Genomic DNA, 24575 nt, shown 5'->3' on the forward strand with positions numbered 1-24575 from the left:
ATGAATTTAGAATGAAAGTAAGGACAAGTAAAGCAAGGAAATCCCCTGGTGACTGCTTAATTACATTCAAGGATAGAGAGATGAGAAATTTGATTTTACAGAAGAACAGAGATAAAGGACTATACATAGACGGGAATTACATAATTATCTTTAAAGATATACCAATAAGGCTGTTGAAACGAAGAGACCCATATAAGCCACTGGTGTAGATCCTTAAGAAAAACAAGATTGACTTCAGATGGGAATTTCCTGAGGGAGTCTCGTTCTTTTACAAAGGTAAGAAACGCAGATTGATAAGCGCAGAAGAAATAGGGAAATTTACGAGAAGGTATAAGGAATTACAAGTGGAAGAAGAAGAGGTCAAAGGTGCAGAAGGAGGAGCAGGAACCAGGGAAGAGTCTGAATCAGGAGAAGAAGAAGAACAGAACGGAAAGAAATCGGAAGAAGAAAAGGAAGAAGAAGAAGAGGTCGATAGGTTATAAGGAAACTAAACCAAATGTATTTAATTGGAAGACATTATGGTGTTAAAATTATGGAATTGGAACATTAATGGGATGAATGATAAGAAGAAATGAAACAAAATTGAACAATTTTTTTAAAAAGAAAAATTTGGACATCATATGTTTACAAGAAACACATGTGGCAAAGAGACACAGGAAAATTCTGATTCTGACTCGGGAATGAATTTATTTCTTCGGACAAAGAAAAAAAGGGGAGTTGTGTTATACATTAAAAACAAAATTGAATCTCACCAAATATTTAAAGATGAAGAAGGAAGAATTATAGCAGTTCAGATCAAATGGCAAGGCGAAAAATTAATAATTGTCGGGATCTACGCACCAAATGGAAATAAGACTGATTTTTACAAAGCTCTGGAGGAAAAATTATTTGAATACATGGATCAGAAAATTATAATAATGGGAGACATGAACGGGAGTGGTTTCATTGGAAATGGATAGACTAAGAGAAGGAATGAATAAAGAAGGGAAATTGCCTAAGACCTTCTTTATGATGACTAAGAACTGTAACTTGATTGACATCTGGAGACTTAGACACCCATTGGAGAAGCAATTTACCTATTACTCAGAACCGAATCAGTCAATGTCAAGAATAGATCAAATATGGGTATCGAATGAATTGACTCCAAGAATTCAACAAATTGAAATACAACCCAAAGTAATTTCAGATCACAACCCAATAAAAATGGAACTAAAAGGTTTTGAAGAAAGAACTTTCAGATGGAGAATGACTACTTGCTAGATGACCAGAAGATTGTAGAAAAAGCACAAAAGAAATTATCTGAATATTTTATGGACAATATCAATAAAGGTACAAAGATGAATATAGTTTGGGACACAAGCAAAGCAGTTATGAGAGGATTTTTCATTCAGCAGAGCTCATTGAAGAATAAAAACAGGGAAAAAGGGAAAAAAGAAATTTTAAAGCAGATTATGGATAATGAGCAAAAATTAATCAAAAAACCAAACAACTTAAAAATTAAGCAAGAAATTAAGACCCTTCAAACACAATTTGAAATGATAATAAACAAGGAAGTGGAATGGAATATTAAAAGATTAAGACAGAAAAACTTTGAGTTTGCTAATAAATCAGGAAAATGGCTTGCGTGGCAACTTAAAAAGAGAAAGGAGCAGAGCACAATCAATAAAATTATGGTAAATGGCGAGGAGACAGTTAATCCGAAAGAAATCAGAAAAAGATTCTTGGACTTCTACAGGCAACTGTACAGAAATAAAGAAAGGAATAATATGAAGAAAATAGAAAGATACTGAAGAGATAAAAAGATGCAGAAGATCCCGACAGAACAAAAAGACCAGCTGAACGCCCCAATAGAAACAGAGGAAGTAAAAGAGGTCATAAAAGAGTTGAAGAGAGGGAAAGCCCCGGGACCAGACTGATTTACATCAAGTTATTATAAAGAAATGAAAGATTTGTTGATGACCCCATTGAAAGAAGTTATGAACAATATCTTAAAAGAAAGAGACATCCCAGAAACGTGGAAAGAAGCATATATTACTTTGATTCCAAAACAAGAATCTGACTTAACCCAAGTTAAAAATTATAGGCGTATTTCATTATTAAACACGGACTACAAGATATTTGCGGGGATTTTAGCAAAGAGAATGAAAAAGATACTGATAAGAATTATCCATAAAGATCAAGCAGGTTTCCTACCAGGCAGACAAATGAAATATAATATAAGGAATATAATTAATGTTCTAGAATATCTGACTGCTAGGAACGAGAAACAAGCAATTGTAATGTTTGTGGATGCAGAAAAGGCCTTTGATAATATTGTATGGGAGTTTATGTTGAAAAATTTAGAGCATATGGATGTGGGGAAAGAGTTTCTAAATGGTATTAAGGCAATCTATACAGAACAGAGAGCAAAATTGATAGTTAATAGCGTAATTACAGAAGATATAAAAATATCTAATGGAACAAGACACAGTTGCCCGCTCTCGCCATTGTTATTTATAACGGTTCTGGAGGTCTTTTTAAATGCGATTAGACAAAATAAACAAATAAAAGGGGTGACAGTAGGTCAGAATGAGTATAAAGTTAAAGCCTTTGCCGATGATTTGGTAATAATCGAAGAACCAATAGAAAGTGTAAAAGAGGTATTGGATGAGATTGAACAATTTGGGAGGGTAGCCGGATTTAGACTGAATAAGAAAAAGACTAAAATGATTGCAAAAAATATGGAACAAAGTAAGATTGAAACAATGCAGCAACAGACGGAGATAGAGGTGGCGAAAAAGGCAAAATATCTGGGAATTTGGTTATCTCCCAAAAATATTGATTTGTATCAAAATAATTATATTCTGGTTTGGAAGGGAATAAGGAATGATCTGGAGGTGTGGGGTAGAATGAAACTCTTTTTGGGGTAGAATTTCTACGATAAAGAGGAGCGTACTGCCAAAGATGTTATTCTTATTTCAGACTATCCCCATTATAAAGGGGATAGGAATTTTTAAAGAATGGCAAAGAGTGATTTCAAGGTATATCTGGCAGGGGAAGAAGCCAAGAATAAAATATAAGTTATTGACAGATGCAAAAGAAAGAGGAGGCTTCGCCCTACCAGATATGAAATTATATTATGAAGCACCATGCCTATGTTGGCTAAAGGAATGGATAAAATTAGAAAATAAGGAGTTACTAGATCTTGAAGATTTTGATAACAGATTTGGTTGGCACGCGTATCTATGGTGTGATAAGAAGAAAGTCCATAAAGGTTTTGGAAACCACATTTTCAGGAGTTCGCCAATAGAAATATGGGAAAGATATAAAAATTTACTGGAACCAAAAGTTCCACATTGGCTATCTCCGTTGGAGGTTATGAGTATAAAAAAAATTAATATGAGAGGTAAATGGATCACATATGGAGAATTGGTAATTAAAGAAGGAGGAAAATGGAAATTAAAACCATATGAACAAGTTAAAGATCATGTATATGATTGGTTGCATTATTTCCAGGTAAACGAAATGTTTAAAAAAGATCTAAAAGAAAGTGGTTATGTAGAAAAAGATTCTAAATTCCAAACAGATATAATAAACAATGAATGTAAAACTTTGTCAAAAATGTATAAGATATTGTTGGAATGGCATACGAAAGATGAAGAGGTTAAATCGGTAATGATACAATGGGCCAAAGATTTTGGATATAACATACAATTTGATGATTGGGAAAAACTGTGGAAAGAGAATGTAAAATTTACTGCATGTATGGCGTTGAAAGAAAATGTTATGAAAATGTTTTATAGATGGTACATTACACCAGTAAAACTAGCAAAGATGTATAAGACGTGTAACAAATGTTGGAAATGTAAAGGAAAAGAAGGAACATTCTTCCATATGTGGTGGGAATGTAAGAAAGTGAAAAGTTTTTGGGAAATGATTTATAATGAAATGAAAAAGATGTTAAGATATACTTTTGTAAAAAAAAACCAGAGGCTCTTCTTTTAGGGATCACAGGAAAGGAAATAAGAAGAAAAGACTGTAAACTCTTTCAATATGCAGTTACGGCAGCTAGAATCTTGTTGGCCCAGAAATGGAAACAAGAGGAAATACCGACGATAGAAGAATGGAGAATGAAACTGACAGACTATGCGGAATTGGACAAACTGACTGGGAAAATTAGATACATCAGAGACCAAAAGTTCATCGAAGACTGGGGAAAGTTTGTAGATTATCTGAAAAATGTGTGTGATGTGAAAACAACGCTAGCGGGATTTCAGGAGGCACTGTAAAAACAAAGAAGTATTGTTAATATGAAATAAAAGGAGAAGGGAAGTTTAATGGCAATACGAATGAAGGGAATGCGTATTGATATAAATATGGATGATTGTCAGAGACGCTGAAGGAAGTTCAAAAAGAGATGATTTGTTAAAATTTGGTTAAAAATGTATAATTGTATGGAAACCTAATAAAAATTTATTGGCAAAAAAAATATTCTTTGCTGAGGTGGAAGGGGTGGGGCGGCTTAGTGTTATGTATTGAAGTACTCACCCTGGCCACCAGGCGTATTGTGTATATAGTTTTCACTCAGGTCCACGTCAGTTAATTTAGGCGGGAAACCCTGGGTTGTTGTTGTTGTTACAATGTTGACAACCGGATGCCTATAAAAGCAGGCCGGCTGAGCTGTTTGCTGTTCAGTTCAGTTCCAGCTTAGTATAAAGAACCACTTAGAGAAATCTCTGTGTCGTCTGCCATGTCCACCCACAATTTAATGCTAAGTGAGGATGGAGTGGAACCATGTTTGCATGAACATGAGAAGGCAAAATATGCTCTCCATTTAAATATTTTTAAAAATAATTTATTCAGTAAACCAGAAGAGTTATTAGGCTTTTTTGCCGTAAGCTACTTCATACATTGTAAGAAGTGGGTCCCGGGACCCTTGATCCTCTTCCTTAAAATACCATCTGAACAAAATTGGTGAAGCAGTAAAGAGTTTATTGAGGACAATAGGTAAAGGTAAAGGAACCCCTGACCATTAGGTCCAGTCACAGACAACTCTGGGGTTGCGGCGCTCATCTCGCTTTAGCGGCCAAGGGAGCCGGCGTACAGCTTCCAGGTCATGTGGCCAGCATGACTAAGCCGCTTCTGGCAAACCAGAGCAGTGCACGGAAACGCTGTTTACTTTCCTGCTGTAGCGGCAAGTATTAAAAAAAATTAAAGTCTTATATATATATATATATATATATATAATGAATGTTCATAAATGTACCAACCAAGCACGTACATAGATACGTGGACCACATGTCTGGAGCAACACAGGAAGACCGTCCAGAAACCATTTTGACTCCCAAACTGACCAAATGTTTTCCCTGCAAGGAGGGAGGGGGTGAGGGAACCTTCCCATTGTCTCAGGAATTGGGTAATCACAGTCTCAAAAATGGCCAGACTACCAGGAAAGGCAATCAGATAAGGCATTATCAGATAACCTGGCACACAGGAAAAACAACAACATTCAAATTTCTGTTGTAGATCACCTTTTCTGTGATGTACGTATGATATTTGTGGGGGGTGGTCTTGGGTTACACCTCTTTTGTGAAGTATGTATGATGTATGGAGGAGTGGTCTTGAGCTCCAGGGCAGGGAATTTAAATGATCTATATAAGGGCAGGCACACCTTTGTTCTGGGTCCTCCTTTCTCCTCCATGTGAGGGGAGCACCCTGTTGCAACAGTTCAATAAAGATCAGGCTTACTAGCTGCTTTGCTTCTCAATATTCTCTGGTTGGCCTCTGTTATTTTCTCCTACTGATGGAGAACCGGCAAAGGACTCTATAAAGGCTCTTGTGTCCCCCATAAGGGAATAAGGGCAGATTTTGTTTACAACAGGTACCTATTTATCTTCTTGCACTTTGTGCTTTTGAATTGCTAGGTTGGCAGGAGCAGAGACAGAGCAATGGGAGCTCACCCCATTGCAGGGATTCAAACTGCCAACCTTCTGATTGGCAAGCCCTAGGCTCTGGGGTTTAAACCACAGCGCCACCCGCGTCCCTTATTGAGGACAATACGTTTTTTGCAAAAGCGGGGGTCCAAAGCAGTCACAGTCCAGCTGGGGCAAAGAATGAGCTTTTATTCCCTATGCACACGTTCCCTCCCTCTTCTCCCCATTGGTTGGGTGCTACAAGGTTTTCCTTCCCCCAATTATCAAATAACAGACAAGAGGCTGAGCGTGGAAACAAACTTCTCCTTCCTCCTCTGAGTTGCCTCCACTTCCGGCTTCACCAGCAGAGATAAAATTGGAGCTTGCAAAGGAGGGAGGGAGGGAGGCGGGAAGCGGGGCTGCATCGTGCGGAGGCGGAGGAGGGGGCTTCTTCCTAATCAAGCCTCCTAATTAAGCGCCCTCACTTCCTCCCTCCCGCGCGGGGGCTCCCATTCCCGCTGCCCAGGATTTCGGGTGAGTGCAAAGCCAATGGCGGGGAAGGAGGGAAGGGGCTTTGCGAGGGGGTCCAGGATGAGAAGCCCCGGGACGGGATCCGGGCGGGGAGAAGAGAAGGCAGGAAAGGGAGCTGTTCTCTTAAAGGGGGCCATTAAGAGGGGGGGAGAAGCTTCCACCTGCATGGATCTAGTACAAAGGGAGTTGCAGGGAAGGAGGCGGGCAAGGGGACAGGGGTGGGCATTGCTGGCCAGGATCGCCTTAATAGTATTAATTTAAATTTAGTATCTATACCCCAGCAGAAGACCCCCTCGGAGGAGGACCTTATCTTATGGGGGGGGAGGGTTGTCGTTTTTATTTCTTACTCTGCTATGCATCTCTGTGTTTTTCTCTTGTAAGCTGCCCTGTGATCCTTGGAGGAAGGGCAGTATAGAAATGTAAAGAATTGCAGTAAAAATAGGAAGCCCTTTTGCGTTCAAGGGGGCGGGGGTGGTTTGGGACAAAGTCTTTGATCAGCATGCATAACAGGATGGGCTTAGGAGAGAATAATACTAATAAGAATAAGAGTAAAATAAAAATAAATAATTCATTACTTGCACCCTTCCCATCTGACTGTGTTGCCTCAGCCACTCTGGGCGGCTTCCAACAAAAACACCAAAAATTGTAAAACATCTAAAACTTTCCTACATAGGGCTGCCAGCAGAATACTTCCATTTTGTAGAAATGGCCTTTGAATTTAAAGAAATGCCCTCTTTAAGGAATCACGTGGTGTAAACGTGTATGTTGTCCTCTAGGTCCAAACACATAGTAAGAGCAAGCAGTGCTCTAAAGTGCTTCTCTTGTGAACTTGCCATCTAAGTTGTTTACTCCTGACCAAAGCTCCTGTTTCCCAAAAGGACTGGAGGGGGGAGGTCTCCTCACCACTTTTACCCCCCCCCCCACTCCCACCGCATGGAAGGCAGAGGACGTGTTCATTCACAATCCCAGTAAACCATGAAGTGAACCAGGCGCTGCAGATGTATTGTGCTTTTTTGTTTTGTTTTCCTTTTTATAAGCTTTCGTTGTGTGTGTGTGTGTGTTGATTTTAAACCAATAAAGATTGAATAAAGAAAAGAAAATAAATAAAAAAAGAAAGGGAGGTGATGAAAGGAATTGAAAGGTGATGAAAGGTGTTTGAAAATGGGTGGAGGATCTTGGGAAGGGGGTGCCCAGTTGGGGCTTCTCCCGGGGCAGCAGAATGTCTTGGGCAGGAGAATCCCTGCAGGGGCTCTCAGACTCCCTTGGCTTCTTCTTCCCTCCCTCCCTGGAAGCTGCAACTGGCTCTGGATTCTGCGCTCCTCAGGAAGCTGAACCTGCAACCCTGGCCAGGATGGAAGGAGGAAGATGGACGGGTGACCTGGTCAGGCTGTCTCCCGCATCCCTCCCCACAACCTCTGAGCATTCCCTCCCAGGACCCTTGGAGAAATCTGGTGAGTTCCAGGGGAGAGGAGATGGGGACAGGGATAGATGGATGGTGGAGGGAGAAAGAGGAAAAGATGGAGAGGAGACAAATGGAAGGAAATTCCTGAACCTAAGAAGGAAGGGGTGAGGCCTTCTCCAAAGCAGCTCTTTGTTTCTTGAATCCCTTTCATAAAGTAGTGGGGGCAGATTTTCTTCCTCCAGGAGTTACAGTGTTTCCTTAGGAGTTACAGTGGTACCTTGGTACTCAAACATAATTGGTTCCGGAAATCTTCCAAAACTAAAGCGTTCCAAAACCAAGGCGTGATTTCCCATAGAAAGTAATGCAAAATGGATTAATCTGTTCAAGACTTTTAAAAACAACCCCTAAAACAGCAATTTAACATGAATTTTACTCTCTAATAAGACCATTGATCCATAAAACGAAAGCAATAATCAATGTTCTGTACCATAAAATAAGACAGCATTGTAGCTGATAAAAATTAAAATTAAAACAAAAAACAAGCCACAGTCAAAAATGAAAAAGCCACACAAACAAAAATGCAAAAAATAGGAAAAAAATAAAGCACCAAATGATGGGGGGGGAGAGCTTAAATTAACTGTGCAAGGGAACAAATGGGGTGAAAAAAGCCTTAATTACAATGGGGGGGATTAAATTTGCTGCTCAACAGTAAAAATGTAAGCTTAGGAGCACGTACAGTTTCCGAGGAAAAGTTCAAAAACAGGAACACCTGCTTCTGGGTTTGCAAATGATGAATTAACAGAAGCATAGTCAATCTATGGACTTCCGGTTTTTTGTTTGGTTTTTTTTGAAATATTTTTATTGGTTTTTACAAATACAAGTTTATATCAAAGACATTTATATAATGATTTCATGAGATTCTCTGAATCACATGACTTCGCTCCGTCCCTTTCATGGGTCCTTATATTAATTTTTCCAAAACTACATACAGTGGTCCCTCCGGTTGCAAACGGGATCCGTTCCAAAGCTCCGGATGGGTCCCAATATTTTTGCAAACCGGAGGACCGCTTCTGCACACACACACAGCGCAATAGAGTGTTTCTACGCGTGCAAGCGGCAAAACCCGGAAAAATACCAGAGCGTTACGTAACACGAGGTACCACGGTATAGTTACATTCTCCAAAGTTTTCATTTATCTAAATTGTCCATAAACGTATTTACAAGTGATTCCAAAAGTCCAGCTAACATTTTGATTTGTTTGCAGTAATCTCATAGGTAAATTATAAATTTTCCACATTCTTTTTAAAATCCTTGTTTTCTTGATTCCTGAGTCTCGTGGCTAATTTTGCCGTTTCGGCAGAGTCCAGCAGTTTGGCTTGCCATTCTTCCCTAGTTGGGATTATTGCATCTTTCCATCTTTGGGATAATAACATCTGTGCTGCTGTTGTTGCATACATAGTCTTTCCTGGTCTTTTGGGATCTCAGTACCTGTAATTCCAAATAAATAAGCTTCTGGTTTCTTAACAAAATTTATTTTAAACATTTTTTTCCAATTCATTATGTACCATTTCCCAAAATGATACTGTTATCTTACATGACCACCACATAAAGAAAAAGGTACCCACTTCTTCTTTACATTTCGAGCAGATATTTGAACTTACTCTATACATTTTAGATAACTTGTTGTTGTTGTTTAGTCGTTTAGTCATGTCCGACTCTTCATGACCCCATGGACCAGGGCACGCCAGGCACTCCTGTCTTCCACTGCCTCCTGCAGTTGGGTCAAACTCATGCTGGTAGCTTCGAGAACACTGTCCAACCATCTCGTCCTCTGTCTTCCCCTTCTCCTTGTGCCCTCCATCTTTCCCAACATCAGGGTCTTTTCCAGGGAGTCTGCTCTTCTCATGAGGTGGCTAAAGTATTGGAGCCTCAGCTTCACGATCTGTCCTTCCAGTGAGCACTCAGGGCCGATTTCCTTAAGAATGGAGAGGTTTGATCTTCTTGCAGTCCATGGGACTCTCAAGAGTCTCCTCCAACACCATAATTCAAAAGCATCCATTCTTCGGCGATCAGCCTTCTTTATGGTCCAGCTCTCACTTCCATACATCACTACTGGGAAAACCATAACTTTTACTATACGGACCTTTGTTGGCAAGGTGATGTCTCTGCTTTTTAAGATGCTGTCTAGGTTTGTCATTGCTTTTCTCCCAAGAAGCAGGCGTCTTTTAATTTTGTGGCTGCTGTCACCATCTGCAGTGATCATGGAGCCCAAGAAAGTAAAACCTCTCACTGCCTCCATTTCTTCCCCTTCTATTTGCCAGGAGGTGATGGGACCAGTGGCCATGATCTTCGTTTTTTTGATGTTGAGCTTCAGACCATATTTTGCCCTCTCCTCTTTCACCCTCAATAAAAGGTTCTTTAATTCCTCCTCACTTTCTGCCATCAAGGTTGTGTCATCTGCATATCTGAGGTTGTTGATATTTCTTCTGGCAATCTTAATTCCGGCTAGGGATTCATCCAGCCCAGCCTTTCGCATGATGAATTCTGTATATAAGTTAAATAAGCAGGGAGACAATATACAGCCTTGTCGTACTCCTTTCCCAATTTTGAACCAATCAGTTGTTCCATATCCAGTTCTAACTGTAGCTTCTTGTCCTACATAGAGATTTCTCAGGAGATAGATGAGGTGATCAGGCACTCCCATTTCTTTAAGAACTTGCCATAGTTTGCTGTGGTCGACACAGTCAAAGGCTTTTGCATTGTCAATGAAGGAGAAGTAGATGTCTTTCTGGAATTCTCTAGCTTTCTCCATAATCCAGCGCATGTTTGCAATTTGGTCTCTGGTTCCTCTGCCCCTTCGAAATCCAGCTTGCACTTCTGGGAGTTCTCAGTCCACATACTGCTTGAGCCTACCTTGTAGAATTTTAAGCATAAACTTGCTAGCGTGTGAAATGAGTGTAATTGTGTGGTAGTTGGAGCATTCTTTGTCAGTGCCCTTCTTTGGGATTGGGATGTAGACTGATCTTCTCCAATCCTCTGGCCACTGCTGAGTTTTCCAAACTTGCTGGCATATTGAGTGTAGCACCTTAACAGCATCATCTTTTAAAATTTTAAATAGTACAGCTGGAATACCATCACTTCCACTGGCCTTGTTATTTGCAGTACTTTCTAAGACCCATTTGACTTCACTCTCCAGGATGTCTGGCTCAAGGTCATCAACCACACTACCTGGGGTGTACGAGACATCCATATCTTTCTGGTATAATTCCTCTGTGTATTCTTGCCACCTCTTCTTGATGTCTTCTGCTTCTGTTAGGTCCTTACCACTTTTGTCCTTTATTATGGTTTATCTTTGTACGAAATGTTCCTTTCATATCTCCAATTTTCTTGAACAGATCTCTGGTTCTTCCCATTCTGTTGTTTTCCTCTATTTCTTTGCATTGCTCATTTAAGAAGGCCTTATTGTCTCTCCTTGCTATTTTTTGGAAATCTGCATTCAATTTCCTATATCTTTCACTATCTCCCTCGCATTTTGCTTGCCTTCTCTCCCCCGCTATTTGTAAGGCCTCGTTGGACAGCCACTTTGCTTTCTTGCATTTCCTTTTCATTGGGATGGTTTTTGTTGCTGCCTCCTGTATACTGTTACGAGCCTCCATCCATAGTTCTTCAGGGACTCTGTCCACCAAATCTAACTCTTTAAACCTGTTCCTCACTTCCACTGTGTATTCATAAGGGATTTGATTAAGATTGTATCTTACCGGCCCAGTGGTTTTTCCTACTTTCTTCAGTTTAAGCTTGAATTTTGCTATAAGAAGCTGGTGATCTGAGCCTTCTTTGGTGTCACTTCTATAAGGTGTTGTAAGTCTTCATAGAATTGGTCAATTTCAGTTTCTTCAGCACCAGTAGTTGGTGCATAAACTTGGATTACTGTGATGTTAAAAGGTCTTCCTTGGATTCGTATCGAGATCATTCTATCACTTTTGAGATTGCATCCCAGTACAGCTTTTGCCACTCTTTTGTTGACTATGAGGGCCACTCCATTTCTTTTACGGGTTTCTTGCCCACAGTAGTAGATACGATGGTCATCTGAACTGAATTCGCCCATTCCCATCCATTTTAGTTCACTGATGCCCAGGATGTCAATATTTATTCTTGCCATGTCATTTTTGACCACATCCAACTTACCCCGGTTCATGGTTCTTACATTCCAGGTTCCTATGCAATATTTTTCTTTACAGCATTGGACTTTCCTTTCGCTTCCAGGCATATCCGCAACTGAGCGTCCTTTCGGCTTTGGCCCAACCGCTTCATCAGCTCTGAATCTACTTGTACTTGTCCTCCGCTTTTCCTCAGTAGCATGTTGGACGCCTTCCAACCTGAGGGGCTCATCTTCCAGCGTCATAACTTTTATATGCCTGTTGTCTTTGTCCATGGAGTTTTCTTGGCAGGGATACTGGAGTGGCTTGGCGGTTCCTCCTCCAGGTGGATCACGTTTGGTCAAAACTCTCCACTATGACCTGTTCATCTTGGGTGCCCTGCTCGGCATAGTTCATAGCTTCTCTGAGTTCTTCAAGCCCCTTCGCCATGGCAAGGGGCCAGAACCACTACACCACCACATATAGCAAAAGGTACCCACTTCTTCTTTACATTTCCAGCAGAAAGTTGAACTTACTCTATACATTTTAGATAACTTACTAGGAGGCAAATACCACCAGTACATCCTTTTCATGTAGTTTTCTTTCAATGTACAGCAAGCTGTGAATTTCAGATCTGTTTTCCAAAGCCTCTCCCAATCTGCCATTTGTATGTTATATCCTAAGAGCCTTTCCCATTTCATCATAACTGCTTTGACCTGTTCATCCTTTGTATACCATTCTAGGAGCAAGTTATACATTTTAGACAGATCTTTTTATGTTACTTGCTAAGAGTTCATTTTGAAATTGTGATTTCTCATAACTAAAACCTTTCTTTTTGTCTATCTTGAAGATATCGTTTAGTTGATGGTACTGTAACCAGTCGGTTACAGCTTCCCTTATCTCTTCAGAATCTTTTTATTTCAGTTGGTTTTCAACTTCAGTTAACAGCTCTCTATAAGTCGGCCAATTACTTCTCATATTCATTCTTTTCAGAGATATTGCTTCAAAGGGGGAAAGCCACCAGGGTGTTTTTTACTCAAGCAAATTTTTATACTTCTCCCATACCCTGAAAATTGATTTTCTTACTATATGATTCTGAAAAGCTCTATGCACCTTGTCCTTTTCCTACCATAAATATGCATGCTATCCATTATTTGTGTCCTTCCAAATCTAAAATACATTATCTATGTTTTCCAATGTAATCCATTCCTGTTTCTAGCAGATACAGGATGCTTCATAATAAAGTTTCAAATCTAGCAGGGCAAAACCTCCTCTCTCTCTTACATCTGTTAATAATTTATTTTCTATCCTTGGTTTCTTCCCTTTCCAGATAAACCTAGATATATCTTCTTGCCATTTTCAAAGCATCCTGCGTTGCCTATTGTCGGGACTGATTGGAATAAAAATAACATTTTTGGCAATACATTCATTTTTATTACTGATATTCTTCCCCAAAATGATAAATTCATTCTTCCCCATATCTCTAAAGTTCTTCTTATTTCTTTCCACACATTCTCGTACTTGTCTTTAAAAATATTAATATTCTTAGCTGTCAGACAAATATCTCAGTATTTGACTTTTTATGTATAACTACCGTATTTTTCACTCGATAACACGCACCTGACCATAACACGCACATAGTTTTTAGAGGAGAAAAACAAGGGAAAAAAAATTCTGAATGAAACAGTGGCTGTATCATTTTTGTGCTTCATGCTGCGGCCACAGACATGTGATTTGACGGTGAGTTTGGGGTAGCCCAATGCAAAGATCCTGAGGATCCATGTGGATCCATGCTTTGTAACCACGTTTTTGCACCATTGCAGCCCTGTTTTTGCATCAGATCATTGCTATGTGATCTGATGGTGAATTTGGGGTGACCCAATGCAAAGATCCTGAGGATCCATGTGGATCCGTGCTTTGTAACCACGTTTTTGCACCATTGCAGCCCTGTTTTTGCATCAGATCATTGCTATGTGATCTGATGGTGAATTTGGGGTGACTCAATGCAAAGATCCTGAGGATCCATGTGGATCCGTGATTGGAACCACGTTTTAAGTGGGGAGGGAAGGAAAAACATAGAAGGGACAAGGAGCACCGAGAGGGGTGTGCGGAGAAGCAGCTGGCTAAGAATGCAGGAGAGGGGTTTTACCGGAGGGAGGAAAGGAAGGCAAAAGTTCCCCCCACCCACCCACCCAGCCAGCTCTCTCTCTCTCCCCCCCCCCCACCTGCATGTTGCCTGCGAGTCCCTAGACGCAGCAGCAGCACCACCGGAGCACGGAGAGGAATTAGAAGGAAGGACGCTCTGCTTTCGCCTCTGCTTGCCTGGAGGGGAGGGGTTTTCTCTGCTCTTTGTTCCGTTTGAGCAAACACAGTAAGGAAACAGAAAAGGGTGGGCAGTAAGACCCTGAGGCAGAATGCAGGAAAGCAGCAGCTTCCTCTTTTCAAGGCTTCCCTTCTCCGGACGATTTGATATTTGCCTGATTTTTGCCTTCACTCGCGCCTGTCAGCTCCAGGGACCACACATTCGCTCAATAACACGCACAGACATTTCCCCTTACTTTTTAGGAGAAAAAATCTGCGTGTTATAGAGGGAAAAATACGGTAACTCTGTTTTCTGTTGTAATTCCTTTTTGTCTTGCTCCACTGTGTTTTTTGCCAAAAACCTAGTCTTAATCCTGTTTAGTTTAAAGCCTCCAGCCTGCCCGAAGTCCTGTATCTTTTCTACTACCTTTGATGGAGTATTTTTGGGATCCTTCACTGTAATTACAAGGTCAACTGCAAAAGCTTTTGATTTATATGTTTATTACCTACCATTATACCTCTAATTAATTTCTCCACTCTTTCTCTCTCGCCAGAGCCTCTCATACCAAAATAAATAATAATGGTGATGGGGATATCCTTGTCTTGTCCCCTTTGTTATTTTACACTTTTCTGTTATAACCTTATTAACAATCATCATAGCCTGTTGGTAAGAATAAATTGCATCAATTCCTCTCCCAAATGCTTCCCCAAAATTCATTTTTTTTAAATCTTTTTCATAAAAGTCTATGAAGCATTATCAAAAGCCTTTTCAGCATCTATAAACATTAAGGCCGCTTTTTTCTCATTTCTTACTTCCAAATATTCAATAATATCAATTATATTCCTTCTATTCTCCTTCATCTGACGTCCTGCTAAAAAGCAGGCCTGATTGTAATGAATTTTTTCTGCTAAAACACCTTTCATTCTATTGCCCAAAATATGATCAATACTCTAAATGGAATATTTTTCTTGCCTTTTAGATGAAGAGTTATTGAGTTAAATCTCTGGACTTCTATCCTACAGGTGTGTTGGCCAACAACTTGTATAGCTTGAAAAAGAGGATTAAACTGAAAGCACAGGAAGGGCTCTTATACACAAATCCTGCTTGCTGGTTTCCCACAGGCATCTAGCTGGCCACTGTGAGAACAGGATGCTGGACTAGGTGGGCCTTTGCCCAATCGAGCAAGCTCTTCTTATCTTCTAATACAGGCATCCCCAAGCTTGGCCCTCCAGATGTTTTGGGACTGCAACTCCCAATGTCCGTAGCTAACAGGATCAGTGGTCAGGGATGATGGGAATTGTAGTCCCAAAACATCCGGAGGGCCAAGTTTGAGGATGCCTGTTCTAATATATTGCAATATTTTTTCAGTTTCATGTGGCATAGTAACACGAAAGTTTTACTTCTTAGTCATAGGAGAGACTGCTATTCGAGCCTGTGATCATTTCCCCATGGAAAAAGAGAAATACTGTGGTACCTCATGTTACATACGCTTCAGGTTACATACACTTCAGGTTACAGACTCTGCTCACCGAGAAATAGTGCTTCAGGTTAAGAACTTTGCTTCAGGATGAGAACAGAAATAGTGCTCCAGTGTCGCAGCAGCAGCAGGAGGCCCCATTAGCTAAAGTGCTGCTTCAGGTTAAGAACAGTTTCAGGTTAAGAACGGACCTCCGGAACAAATTAAGTACTTAACCCGAGGTACCACTGTACAGAGATGTGTCTAAGAAGCCAGTTCCACCATAAATTATAAAATAATGCAGTTTATTAAGTGTGAATGGAGTGATCATGTGTTTTTCTTGCCATTATCTCATCTGCATTCCTAAAAGTTTGGAACATAAGAAAGGACAGTGGAGAAAGGAGACAGGGTTAAAATAAGAGACAGTGCATATTGGGATTGACGTGTGTTTAGTTCCTTTCTTGTCTTTCTTGAAAGTTTTAACAGGATTCTCCCCCCCCCCCACTCCTAAACAGGTGAGGAAGATGATGGCAAGAATTCTATGGAGTCATCTGTGAATTCATTGGAAAGAACAAAGAAACCGTTTAAATGCATGGAATGTGGGATGTGCTTTAGGCACAGTGGAAGACTGAGAAGACACCAACGAACTCACACGGGGGCTGAACCATTTGAATGTATTGAATGTGGAAAGAGCTTCAGTGGGAGTGGAGACCTTAGAAGACACCAACGAACTCACACGGGGGAGAAACCATTTAAATGTATTGAATGTGGAAAGAGCTTCCGTCAAAGTGGAACACTTAGAATACACCAACGAACTCACATGGGGGAGAAACCATTTCAATGTATTGAATGTGGAAAGAGCTTCAGTGGGAGTGGAGACCTTAGAAGACACCAACGAACTCACACAGGGGAGAAACCATTTAAATGTATTCAATGTGGAAAGAGCTTCCGTCAGAGTGGAACACTTAGAATACACCAACGAACTCACATGGGGGAGAAACCATTTAAATGTATTGAATGTGGAAAGAACTTCAGTGAAAGTGGAAACCTTAGAAGACACCAACAAACTCACACGGGGGAGACACCATTTAAATGTATTGAATGTGGAAAGAGCTTCAGTGAATGTGGAGCACTTAGAAGACACCAACGAACTCACATGGGGGAGACACCATTTCAATGTATTGAATGTGGAAAGAGCTTCATTAAAAGTGGAGCACTTAGAAGACACCAACGAATTCACACAGGGGAGAAACCATTTAAATGTATTGAATGTGGAAAGAGCTTCAGTGAATGTGGAGCACTTAGAAGACATCAACAAACTCACACGGGGGAGAAACCATTTAAATGTATTGAATGTGGAAAGAACTTCAGTGAAAGTGGAAACCTTAGAAGACACCAACAAACTCACACGGGGGAGACACCATTTAAATGTATTGAATGTGGAAAGAGCTTCAGCCAATATGGACACCTTAGAAGACACCAACGAACTCACACAGGGGAAAAACCATTTAAATGTATTGAATGTGGAAAGAGCTTCAGTGGAAGTGGAAACCTTAGAATACACCAACTAACTCACACGGGGGAGAAACCATTTCAATGTATTGAATGTGGAAAGAGCTTCATTAAAAGTGGAACACTTAGAAGACACCAACAAACTCACACGGGGGGGAAACCATTTACATGTATTGAATGTGGAAAGAGCTTCAGAAAAAATGGAACACTTAGAACACATGAACAAACACACACACGATGAAAACTACAGATGTATTGAATTTGGAAAGGACTTCAGAGGGAGTGGACACCTTAATATTCATTAGCAAATTCACACCCGGGCAAACCATATAAGTGTATGGAGTTTTTCACTCAGGTTTCCCAGATTTCCTGGGAAGTGAAGATGACTGTCAAGTCTCTGGGTGTGTCGAAAATAATTTGGCAGTGTTTGTTTACATTCTTGGGGGCCATTCTATTTGGCAAGCCTCTCTTTTTCAAGAGGTATCTGAAGACTTTCGATCTGGATATCTTGGAATCTGGATTCTGGACTGCAAATGCTGCAAATTGCTCAGAAAAGACAGCGGGATCTGGATTTCCCGTGTGTGTGTGTGTGTGTGTGTGTGTGTGTATACACACACACACACACATATATATATATGTATGTATATATGTATTAGTTTTTAACATATTAATTCCTACATTTATACAACAAAACTTCTCATCTTATACAATATTTTTGGACTTCCGTCTACGCCTCTGATGATTTTCCGTTCTTTATCACTAATAATGCATTTCTTAATTTCGTATTACGTTCTCCTCATTGTCTTTTTTGCAATATTTCAAAAAATTCACAAAACTTCTTGCAAACCTACTAGCGTGATCTGTTCATCGCAATTACTTTTCAAATAGTCCGTAAATTTACTCCAGTCTTCTGAGAATCTCTGGTCCCGCAGGTTTCAAATCCTTCCGGTTAGTTTATCTAATTCTGCATAGTCCATCAATTTCATCCTCCATTCTTCTTTCATCAGTAGTTCTTCTTGCTTCCATTTTTGTGCCAATAATATTCTTGCTGCCGTCATTGCATATAAAAACAACTTAAAATCCTTTCTGTTTATATCATCTCCTACAATGCCAAGTAAAAATGCTTCTAGTTTCTTAATAAAATGTATATTTCAACATCTTTTTCATCTCATTATATATCATTTCCCAGAATATTTTCACTTTTTTACATTCCCACCACATATGATAAAATGTTCCTTCTTTTTCTTTACATTTCCAACATTTATTACTAATTTTATACATTTTAGCTAATTTCACAGGCGTAATATACCACCTATGCATCATTTTCATCACATTTTCTTTTAAGGCATTGCATGCAGTAAATTTTAATCCTTCTTTCCACAGTTTTTCCCAATCTTTTAACTGTATTGTCAGGGAACTGCCATCGGGACTAGAGGAGGAGGCAAGGCTCCACAGCGATGCTGGAGAAGGACCAAGCCGGGAGAGAGGCAGCTCTCCGGCTGGGGAAGAAAATCAGCGTAACACCAGGGATAGAGGGGGGCCGTTGGGGGAAGCGGAGAGGAGGCTCCAGGACTCCTCGCAGGAGACCAGCGAGGAGAGCACAGGTCCTCCGCTGCCCACACCCACCCTGCGCAGAAGACTTCTGCGCAGGGAGAGTAGGCGGCGACTTGGCGTCAAAGAACTTCTTTGCTGGAAGAGGTTCAAGAAACGCCCACTGACGGATTCTGCTAGCGACTGAACAGCCACGGAGTGAATGGCTGTCCAGACAGAAAAGGTTTAACCAGGCAACCTAGCCCAGAGCGGCGGCAACTTACGCACGAGCAACCCCTAAAACCATTACAGCAATCCATCAGTCCCTGAAGTTGCTTGTGCGCAGCGACAGGCAGGGGTGCATAATGAGTCAAACCGGAGAAGCCGGCGCCACGGAGCGAGCAGCTGGAGTGCAAAATCTGGTGGAGAGGAACCGAGATTTGGAACAGCATGTGGCTCTGTTGACGGCGCGGCTGGACGAACGGCGGGCTCAGGGTACCAAGGTCAGACCCACCCCCATCGCAAGGAAGGTACCGGGACTGGTACACAAGTTTGGGGGGAAGCCGCAGGACTACAACGCGTTCCGAACGGAAATAGAGTACGCTTTGGAACTGCAGCATGATGACTTTGCGGATGATGGGTGAGGGTGGCCTATATTGTTGGGCATCTACAGGATGGGGCCCGGGAATGGATCAGGCCCCTAATGGCAATGCAAAATGCCGCCTTGAAGAACCTTAGGAAATTTTTTCAGGCGATGAATGCAATGTATTCCAGTGAAGTGGAGCAAAATGTAGTTCGACGGGAATTGATGGGGTGCAAGCAGGGGAGCCAATCAGTTAGAGACTACTGGTCGCGCTTTGCAATGTTAATCCACCGGCTTGGGTGGGATCTGGACGCTGAACCCATTCAGATGTTGTTTGAGGAGGGGTTGTCCCCAACGGTCAAGGATGAGCTTTCCCGCGCGCCCTGCCCGCAGTCAATGGATCAGCTGACCAAGGCTGTGCTTGCGATTGGCGTAAGACAGGAAGCGCGGGCTCAGGAGAAGCGCGAAGGGAGAGGGGAACGTTGCCATGACTACCGCATTCCTGAAATACCGAGGCAGCCTTCCCAGCCGGCTGAGCCAATGGAAATAGATGGCGCGCGCGCGCGCGCGTGTGTGAGGTTTCAAACTCCACTGAAGCGCGCAAGAGGGAGGGAAAGGATTGGAAAACCACCAAGAAGTGTTTCCTCTGCCAACAGCCAGGACATTTTGCCAGGGTCTGCCCTCAAAGAAAGGCCTGGCAAGGGATGGTGGGAGCTGCTGGCTGTGAGGGGGAGGGGGAAACGGAGCGGGCTCAGGGAAACGGCCACGCTTGGCTGCCAATCAGCGGGGGCAGCAGCCAAGCCAACAACCAATAGAAGTGCCCCAACCAGACCCTCCCAGGGCAGCGATAGCCATAGAAGTGGTGCTAGAACTCCCAAATGGGCACCCAGTCAAGGTGAAGGGGCTGCTGGATTCAGGCAGTTCCTGCAATTTCTTCAGCAAGAACTTCGCTCTAGAACACCAACTCCACCTGCTGCCTCTGGATTTTCCCTTGCAAGTGACAACCATCGACGGCAGGGAACTTCTGGGAGGGGAGGTGACGCACCAGACCCCACCAATGAGAATGAGGGTTTCCAGGCACACAGAGACCATTGCCTTTCATGTAGCCACACTGGCAGGACCCCCAATAATACTGGGGATGAGCTGGCTGGCACTGCATGATCCAGTAGTGGCATGGCATCAGTGGTCAGTCACCTTTGGGTCAGCTTACTGCTTGGAACACTGTCTGGGGGGGGGAACCCCAAGGATGACAGTGGCCAGGGTGGCTGGAGTGGCAGTGGAGCCAAAGGAGGAGGTGCCACCCCAATATGCTGATCTGAAGGAGGTTTTCAGCGAGAAGGAGGCGGATAGACTACCCCCCCATAGGCCCTTTGACTGCCAAATCAACTTACTCCCAGGGGCTCAGCTGCCAGTGGGTAAGCTGTACGCCATGTCCGACCGGGAAATGCAGGAGTTGCGGTAATTTATTGACAAGCACCTGAAGAGAGGTTTCATAAGAGAATCAAAGGCGGGGGGGGGCAGTCCGGTCTTCTTTGTGGACAAGAAGGACACTAATCAGCCCAGATTAGTCGTAGATTACAGGGCCTTGAACCTTGTATCAGAACCCGTGACCTTCCCAATGCCCAGGATTGACGACATTTTAACATGGGTGAGGCAGGGGAAGGTCTTTACCAAACTGGACCTCAGGGGAGCGTATAATTTGATTAGGATGAGGGAGGGGGACGAATGGAAAACCACCATGTTCACTCCCTTGGGGGCCTTTGAGTACTTAGTTATGCCATTTGGATTACAGTCGGGCTCCGCCTGCTTTCAAGCTTTCATGCACCACGTGTTGGGGTCCTTGCTGTACAAGAACTGCGTGGCATTCTTGGACGACGTCTTAATCTATTCTGACAGCGAGAAGCAACATGTCAGCGACGTCAGGGAAGTGCTAAGGAGACTGCAGAAGCACCAGTTGTGGGTCATGCTGGAAAAATGTCAAATTCACGCAAGAGAGGTCGAGTTTCTGGGGTACAAGTTGTCAGACAAGGGCCTAGCTATGGACCCCAGCAAGGTGCAGGCGGTACTGGAATGGAAGGCCCCAAAGACCCGGAAGGACGTGCAGAGGTTCCTAGGGTTCAGCAACTTCTACAGGAAGTTCATCAAGAACTTCGCCCACTTGACAGCACCCATCACAGATTGTCTCAGTAGCAAAAAGAAGTTCGTCTGGACAGAAAGGGCCCAGCAATCCTTTGAAAGACTGAAGAAGGCGTTCGCGTCTGAAGAGCAGCTCCTGCACGTGGATCTGGAGAAGCCCATGAGGCTAGAGACCGACGCGTCAGACCGAGCCATAGGAGCAGTACTTTTGCAGCCAGGAGCCCAGCAAGGCTGGAGGCCGTGCGCCTTTTTCTTGAGGAAGCTGAGCAAGTCGGAGCAAAACTACACGGTGTATGACCGCGAACTGCTCTATCTACGCAGCGTTTCGCCGATGGAGACATCTGTTAATAGGGGCGCAGCACAAGATCCAGGTTTGCATGGATCACAAGAACTTGGAGTACTGGAGGACTGCGCGAGTACTCAACCAGAGACAGATTCGATGGGCACAGGAGTTCTCCAAGTTTTCCTTCGAGATCTGGTATGTGCCGGGAGAGGAGAACGTTAGAGTCGACGCTCTCTCCCAGAAGCCGAAGTACATGGAAGGAGTGTGACCGCCGGAAGTCCAACACGTGTTCCCCGAGGACAGATGGGTGTGTGGGGGAGTGTTGGTTGGGAAACGAGAACTGGCCGGTCTTACCAGAGACGACGAGTTCGCCCAAACAAAAATCAGGGAACTACGGGAAGGAAGGGAAAACCATGGAGAGTTTGAGGAAAAGGGAGGGGTACTGTACTATAAGGGAGCGCTGTACATACCGGGGGAGACCTTGAGGGGAAGGGTACTCAAACAACTCCACGACAACCCAACAGCGGGGCACTTTGGTCAGCACAAGGCCATGCTGCTTGTCACCAGGCAGTTCTGGTGGCCAAGGGTAAGGGAAGATGTACAGGAGTACGTATGGGGGTGCGACCGCCGCCAGAGGGCAAAGGGGGAGAGGACGGCCCCTGCAGGGTTACTGGAACCCTTACCCACACCGGGAAGACCCTGGGAGGTGGTGTCCATAGATTTTATGACAGATTTGCCCAAATCAAGGGGGAAGACAGCAGTCATGGTAGTAGTCGACCTACGGACAAAAATGTGCCATTTCATAGCTTGCTCACATGCGGTGACGGCAGAGGAAACGGCCAGATTGTTTGTGGATCACATCTTCAGGTTGCATGGGGCTCCCTCGAGGGTCATCTCAGATCGCGGGAAACAATTTACTTCGAGGTTCTGGAGGAAGCTCATGAGCTTGCTGCAGGTCGAGGTGGGCTTCTCAACGGCGAGACACCCGGAAACCAACGGGCAAGCAGAACGAGCGAACAGTATACTCCAGCAATACCTATGCTTCTACGTCAGCGAGAGACAGAACGATTGGGTAGAGAAACTAGCGCTGGCTGAATTTGCGTACAATAACGCTGAACACGTGTCCACGGGAATGAGCCCATTCATGGCCAATTATGGGTGTCACCCCAGGGCCTTCCCGGGGAGGGGGGAGGAAGGATGGAGCATACCTGCAGCAGAGCAGTTTGTGGAAGAAATGGAGGCCTTGCACCAGCAACTCCAGATGAACTTGGAGCGGGCCAAGGAAATTTACAAGAGGCAGGCAGACAAGCACCGTCGGGAAGGGGAGACCATACGGGTGGGAGACCGGGTGTGGTTGTCAACCCGAGGGTTACCCTTTAAGGGAGGGTGCAAGAAGTTGCTGCCGAGGCGGCTGGGACCTTTTGAGGTAACACAGCAGGTGAACCCCGTGGCATTCAAGCTCAAGCTGCCTGACAGCATGAGGTTACACCCGGTGTTCCATAGGTCCCTACTCTCTCCGTACAGGGAGGGGCGGGAATTCCCAGGACGGGAGGGAGAAGTCACCACACACCCGCAGGTAGAGGAGAGGGAACACCACAACCAAGCCACGAAAATACTCGATGCCAGGTGGTGAGGGCGCAAGGTGGAGTACTTGGTAGCTTGGGAGGGAGAACCCTATTCAGAAGACACGTGGGTTCCCGCGGAGGCAATCAATGACGGGTATCTAGTGGAAGAGTTCCACAGTCGGTTCCCAGATAAACCAAAACCACCAGCGAGATTCTGGGAGGAGCAATTTGGAACCACAGACGACGAGGAGGACTTTGTGGGTTTTCCTGCCTCCGAAGAGGAGGGAGGAGAATGTCGGAGGGGGAAGCATCAGACTGGGAGGCCCACCCCGCAGGAAGAGATCAGAGCGGGTGGGAAGCGGGTTTTGAATCCTCTGAGGATGGCGACAGCTCCTTCCGGGGATTCCCTGCATCGTCGGCCGAGGACAGGGACGAAGTTGGATCGAAAGGTCGGGCCAGGGGTGGAGGGGGTTCTGGGGGGGGAGATGGATGTCAGGGAACTGCCATTGGGACTAGAGGAGGCAAGGCTCCACAGCGATGCTGGAGAAGGACCAAGCAGGGAGAGAGGCAGCTCTCCGGCTGGGGAAGAAAATCAGCGTAACACCAGGGATAGAGGGGGGCCGATGGGGGAAGCGGAGAGGAGGCTCCAGGACTCCTCGCAGGAGACCAGCGAGGAGAGCACGGGTCCTCCGCTGCCCACACCCACCCTGCGCAGAAGACTTCTGCGCAGGGAGAGTAGGCGGCAACTTGGCGTCAAAGAACTTCTTTGCTGGAAGAGGTTCAAGAAACGCCCACTGACGGATTCTGCTAGCGACTGAACAGCCATGGAGTGAATGGCTGTCCAGACAGAAAAGGTTTAACCAGGCAACCTAGCCCAGAGCGGCGGCAACTTACGCACGAGCAACCCCTAAAACCATTACATGTATGTTATACCCAAAATATTTGGCCCAATGTATCATAACCAACTTTACCTCCTCATCTTTCAAATGCCATTCAAGCAGCAATTTATACATTTTAGACAAAATTTTACAGTTAATACTCAATATCTCTATTTCAAATTTTGATTTATCTTCATCAAATCCTTTTTCCTTAAAATCCTGTTTAAACATTTCATTGACTTGGCGGTAGTGCAGCCAATCTTTCACATATTTAACTTCTTCATATGGCTTCATTTTCCATTTACTCCCTTCTTTTTTGTATTAATTTTCCATAAGTAACCCAGTTCTCACTCATATTTATCTTTTTCAC

At 43.5% G+C, this 24575-nt stretch overlaps 1 protein-coding gene across 2 annotated transcripts in view; it reads left to right on the forward strand.

The window, feature by feature from the left end:
* The window catches only part of NOTCH4 (notch receptor 4), a 110127-nt gene that overhangs the window by 19100 nt on the left and 66452 nt on the right, over positions 1-24575 (forward strand). Inside the window, exons 1-2 of one of the 2 annotated variants that reach the window (XM_083600298.1) lie at positions 4540-6429; positions 7715-7873. In XM_083600298.1, coding sequence (XP_083456424.1) covers positions 7774-7873 — 100 coding nt within the window. In that variant the 5' untranslated portion in view covers positions 4540-6429; positions 7715-7773. Of the gene's footprint in view, positions 1-4539; positions 6430-7714; positions 7874-24575 lie in introns of those variants that run through there. The other variant, XM_083600299.1, reaches the window with a different exon arrangement.

The sequence above is a fragment of the Podarcis filfolensis genome (assembly GCF_964270895.1).
Source record: "Podarcis filfolensis genome assembly, chromosome: 2".
Taxonomy (NCBI): Eukaryota; Metazoa; Chordata; class Lepidosauria; order Squamata; family Lacertidae; genus Podarcis; species Podarcis filfolensis.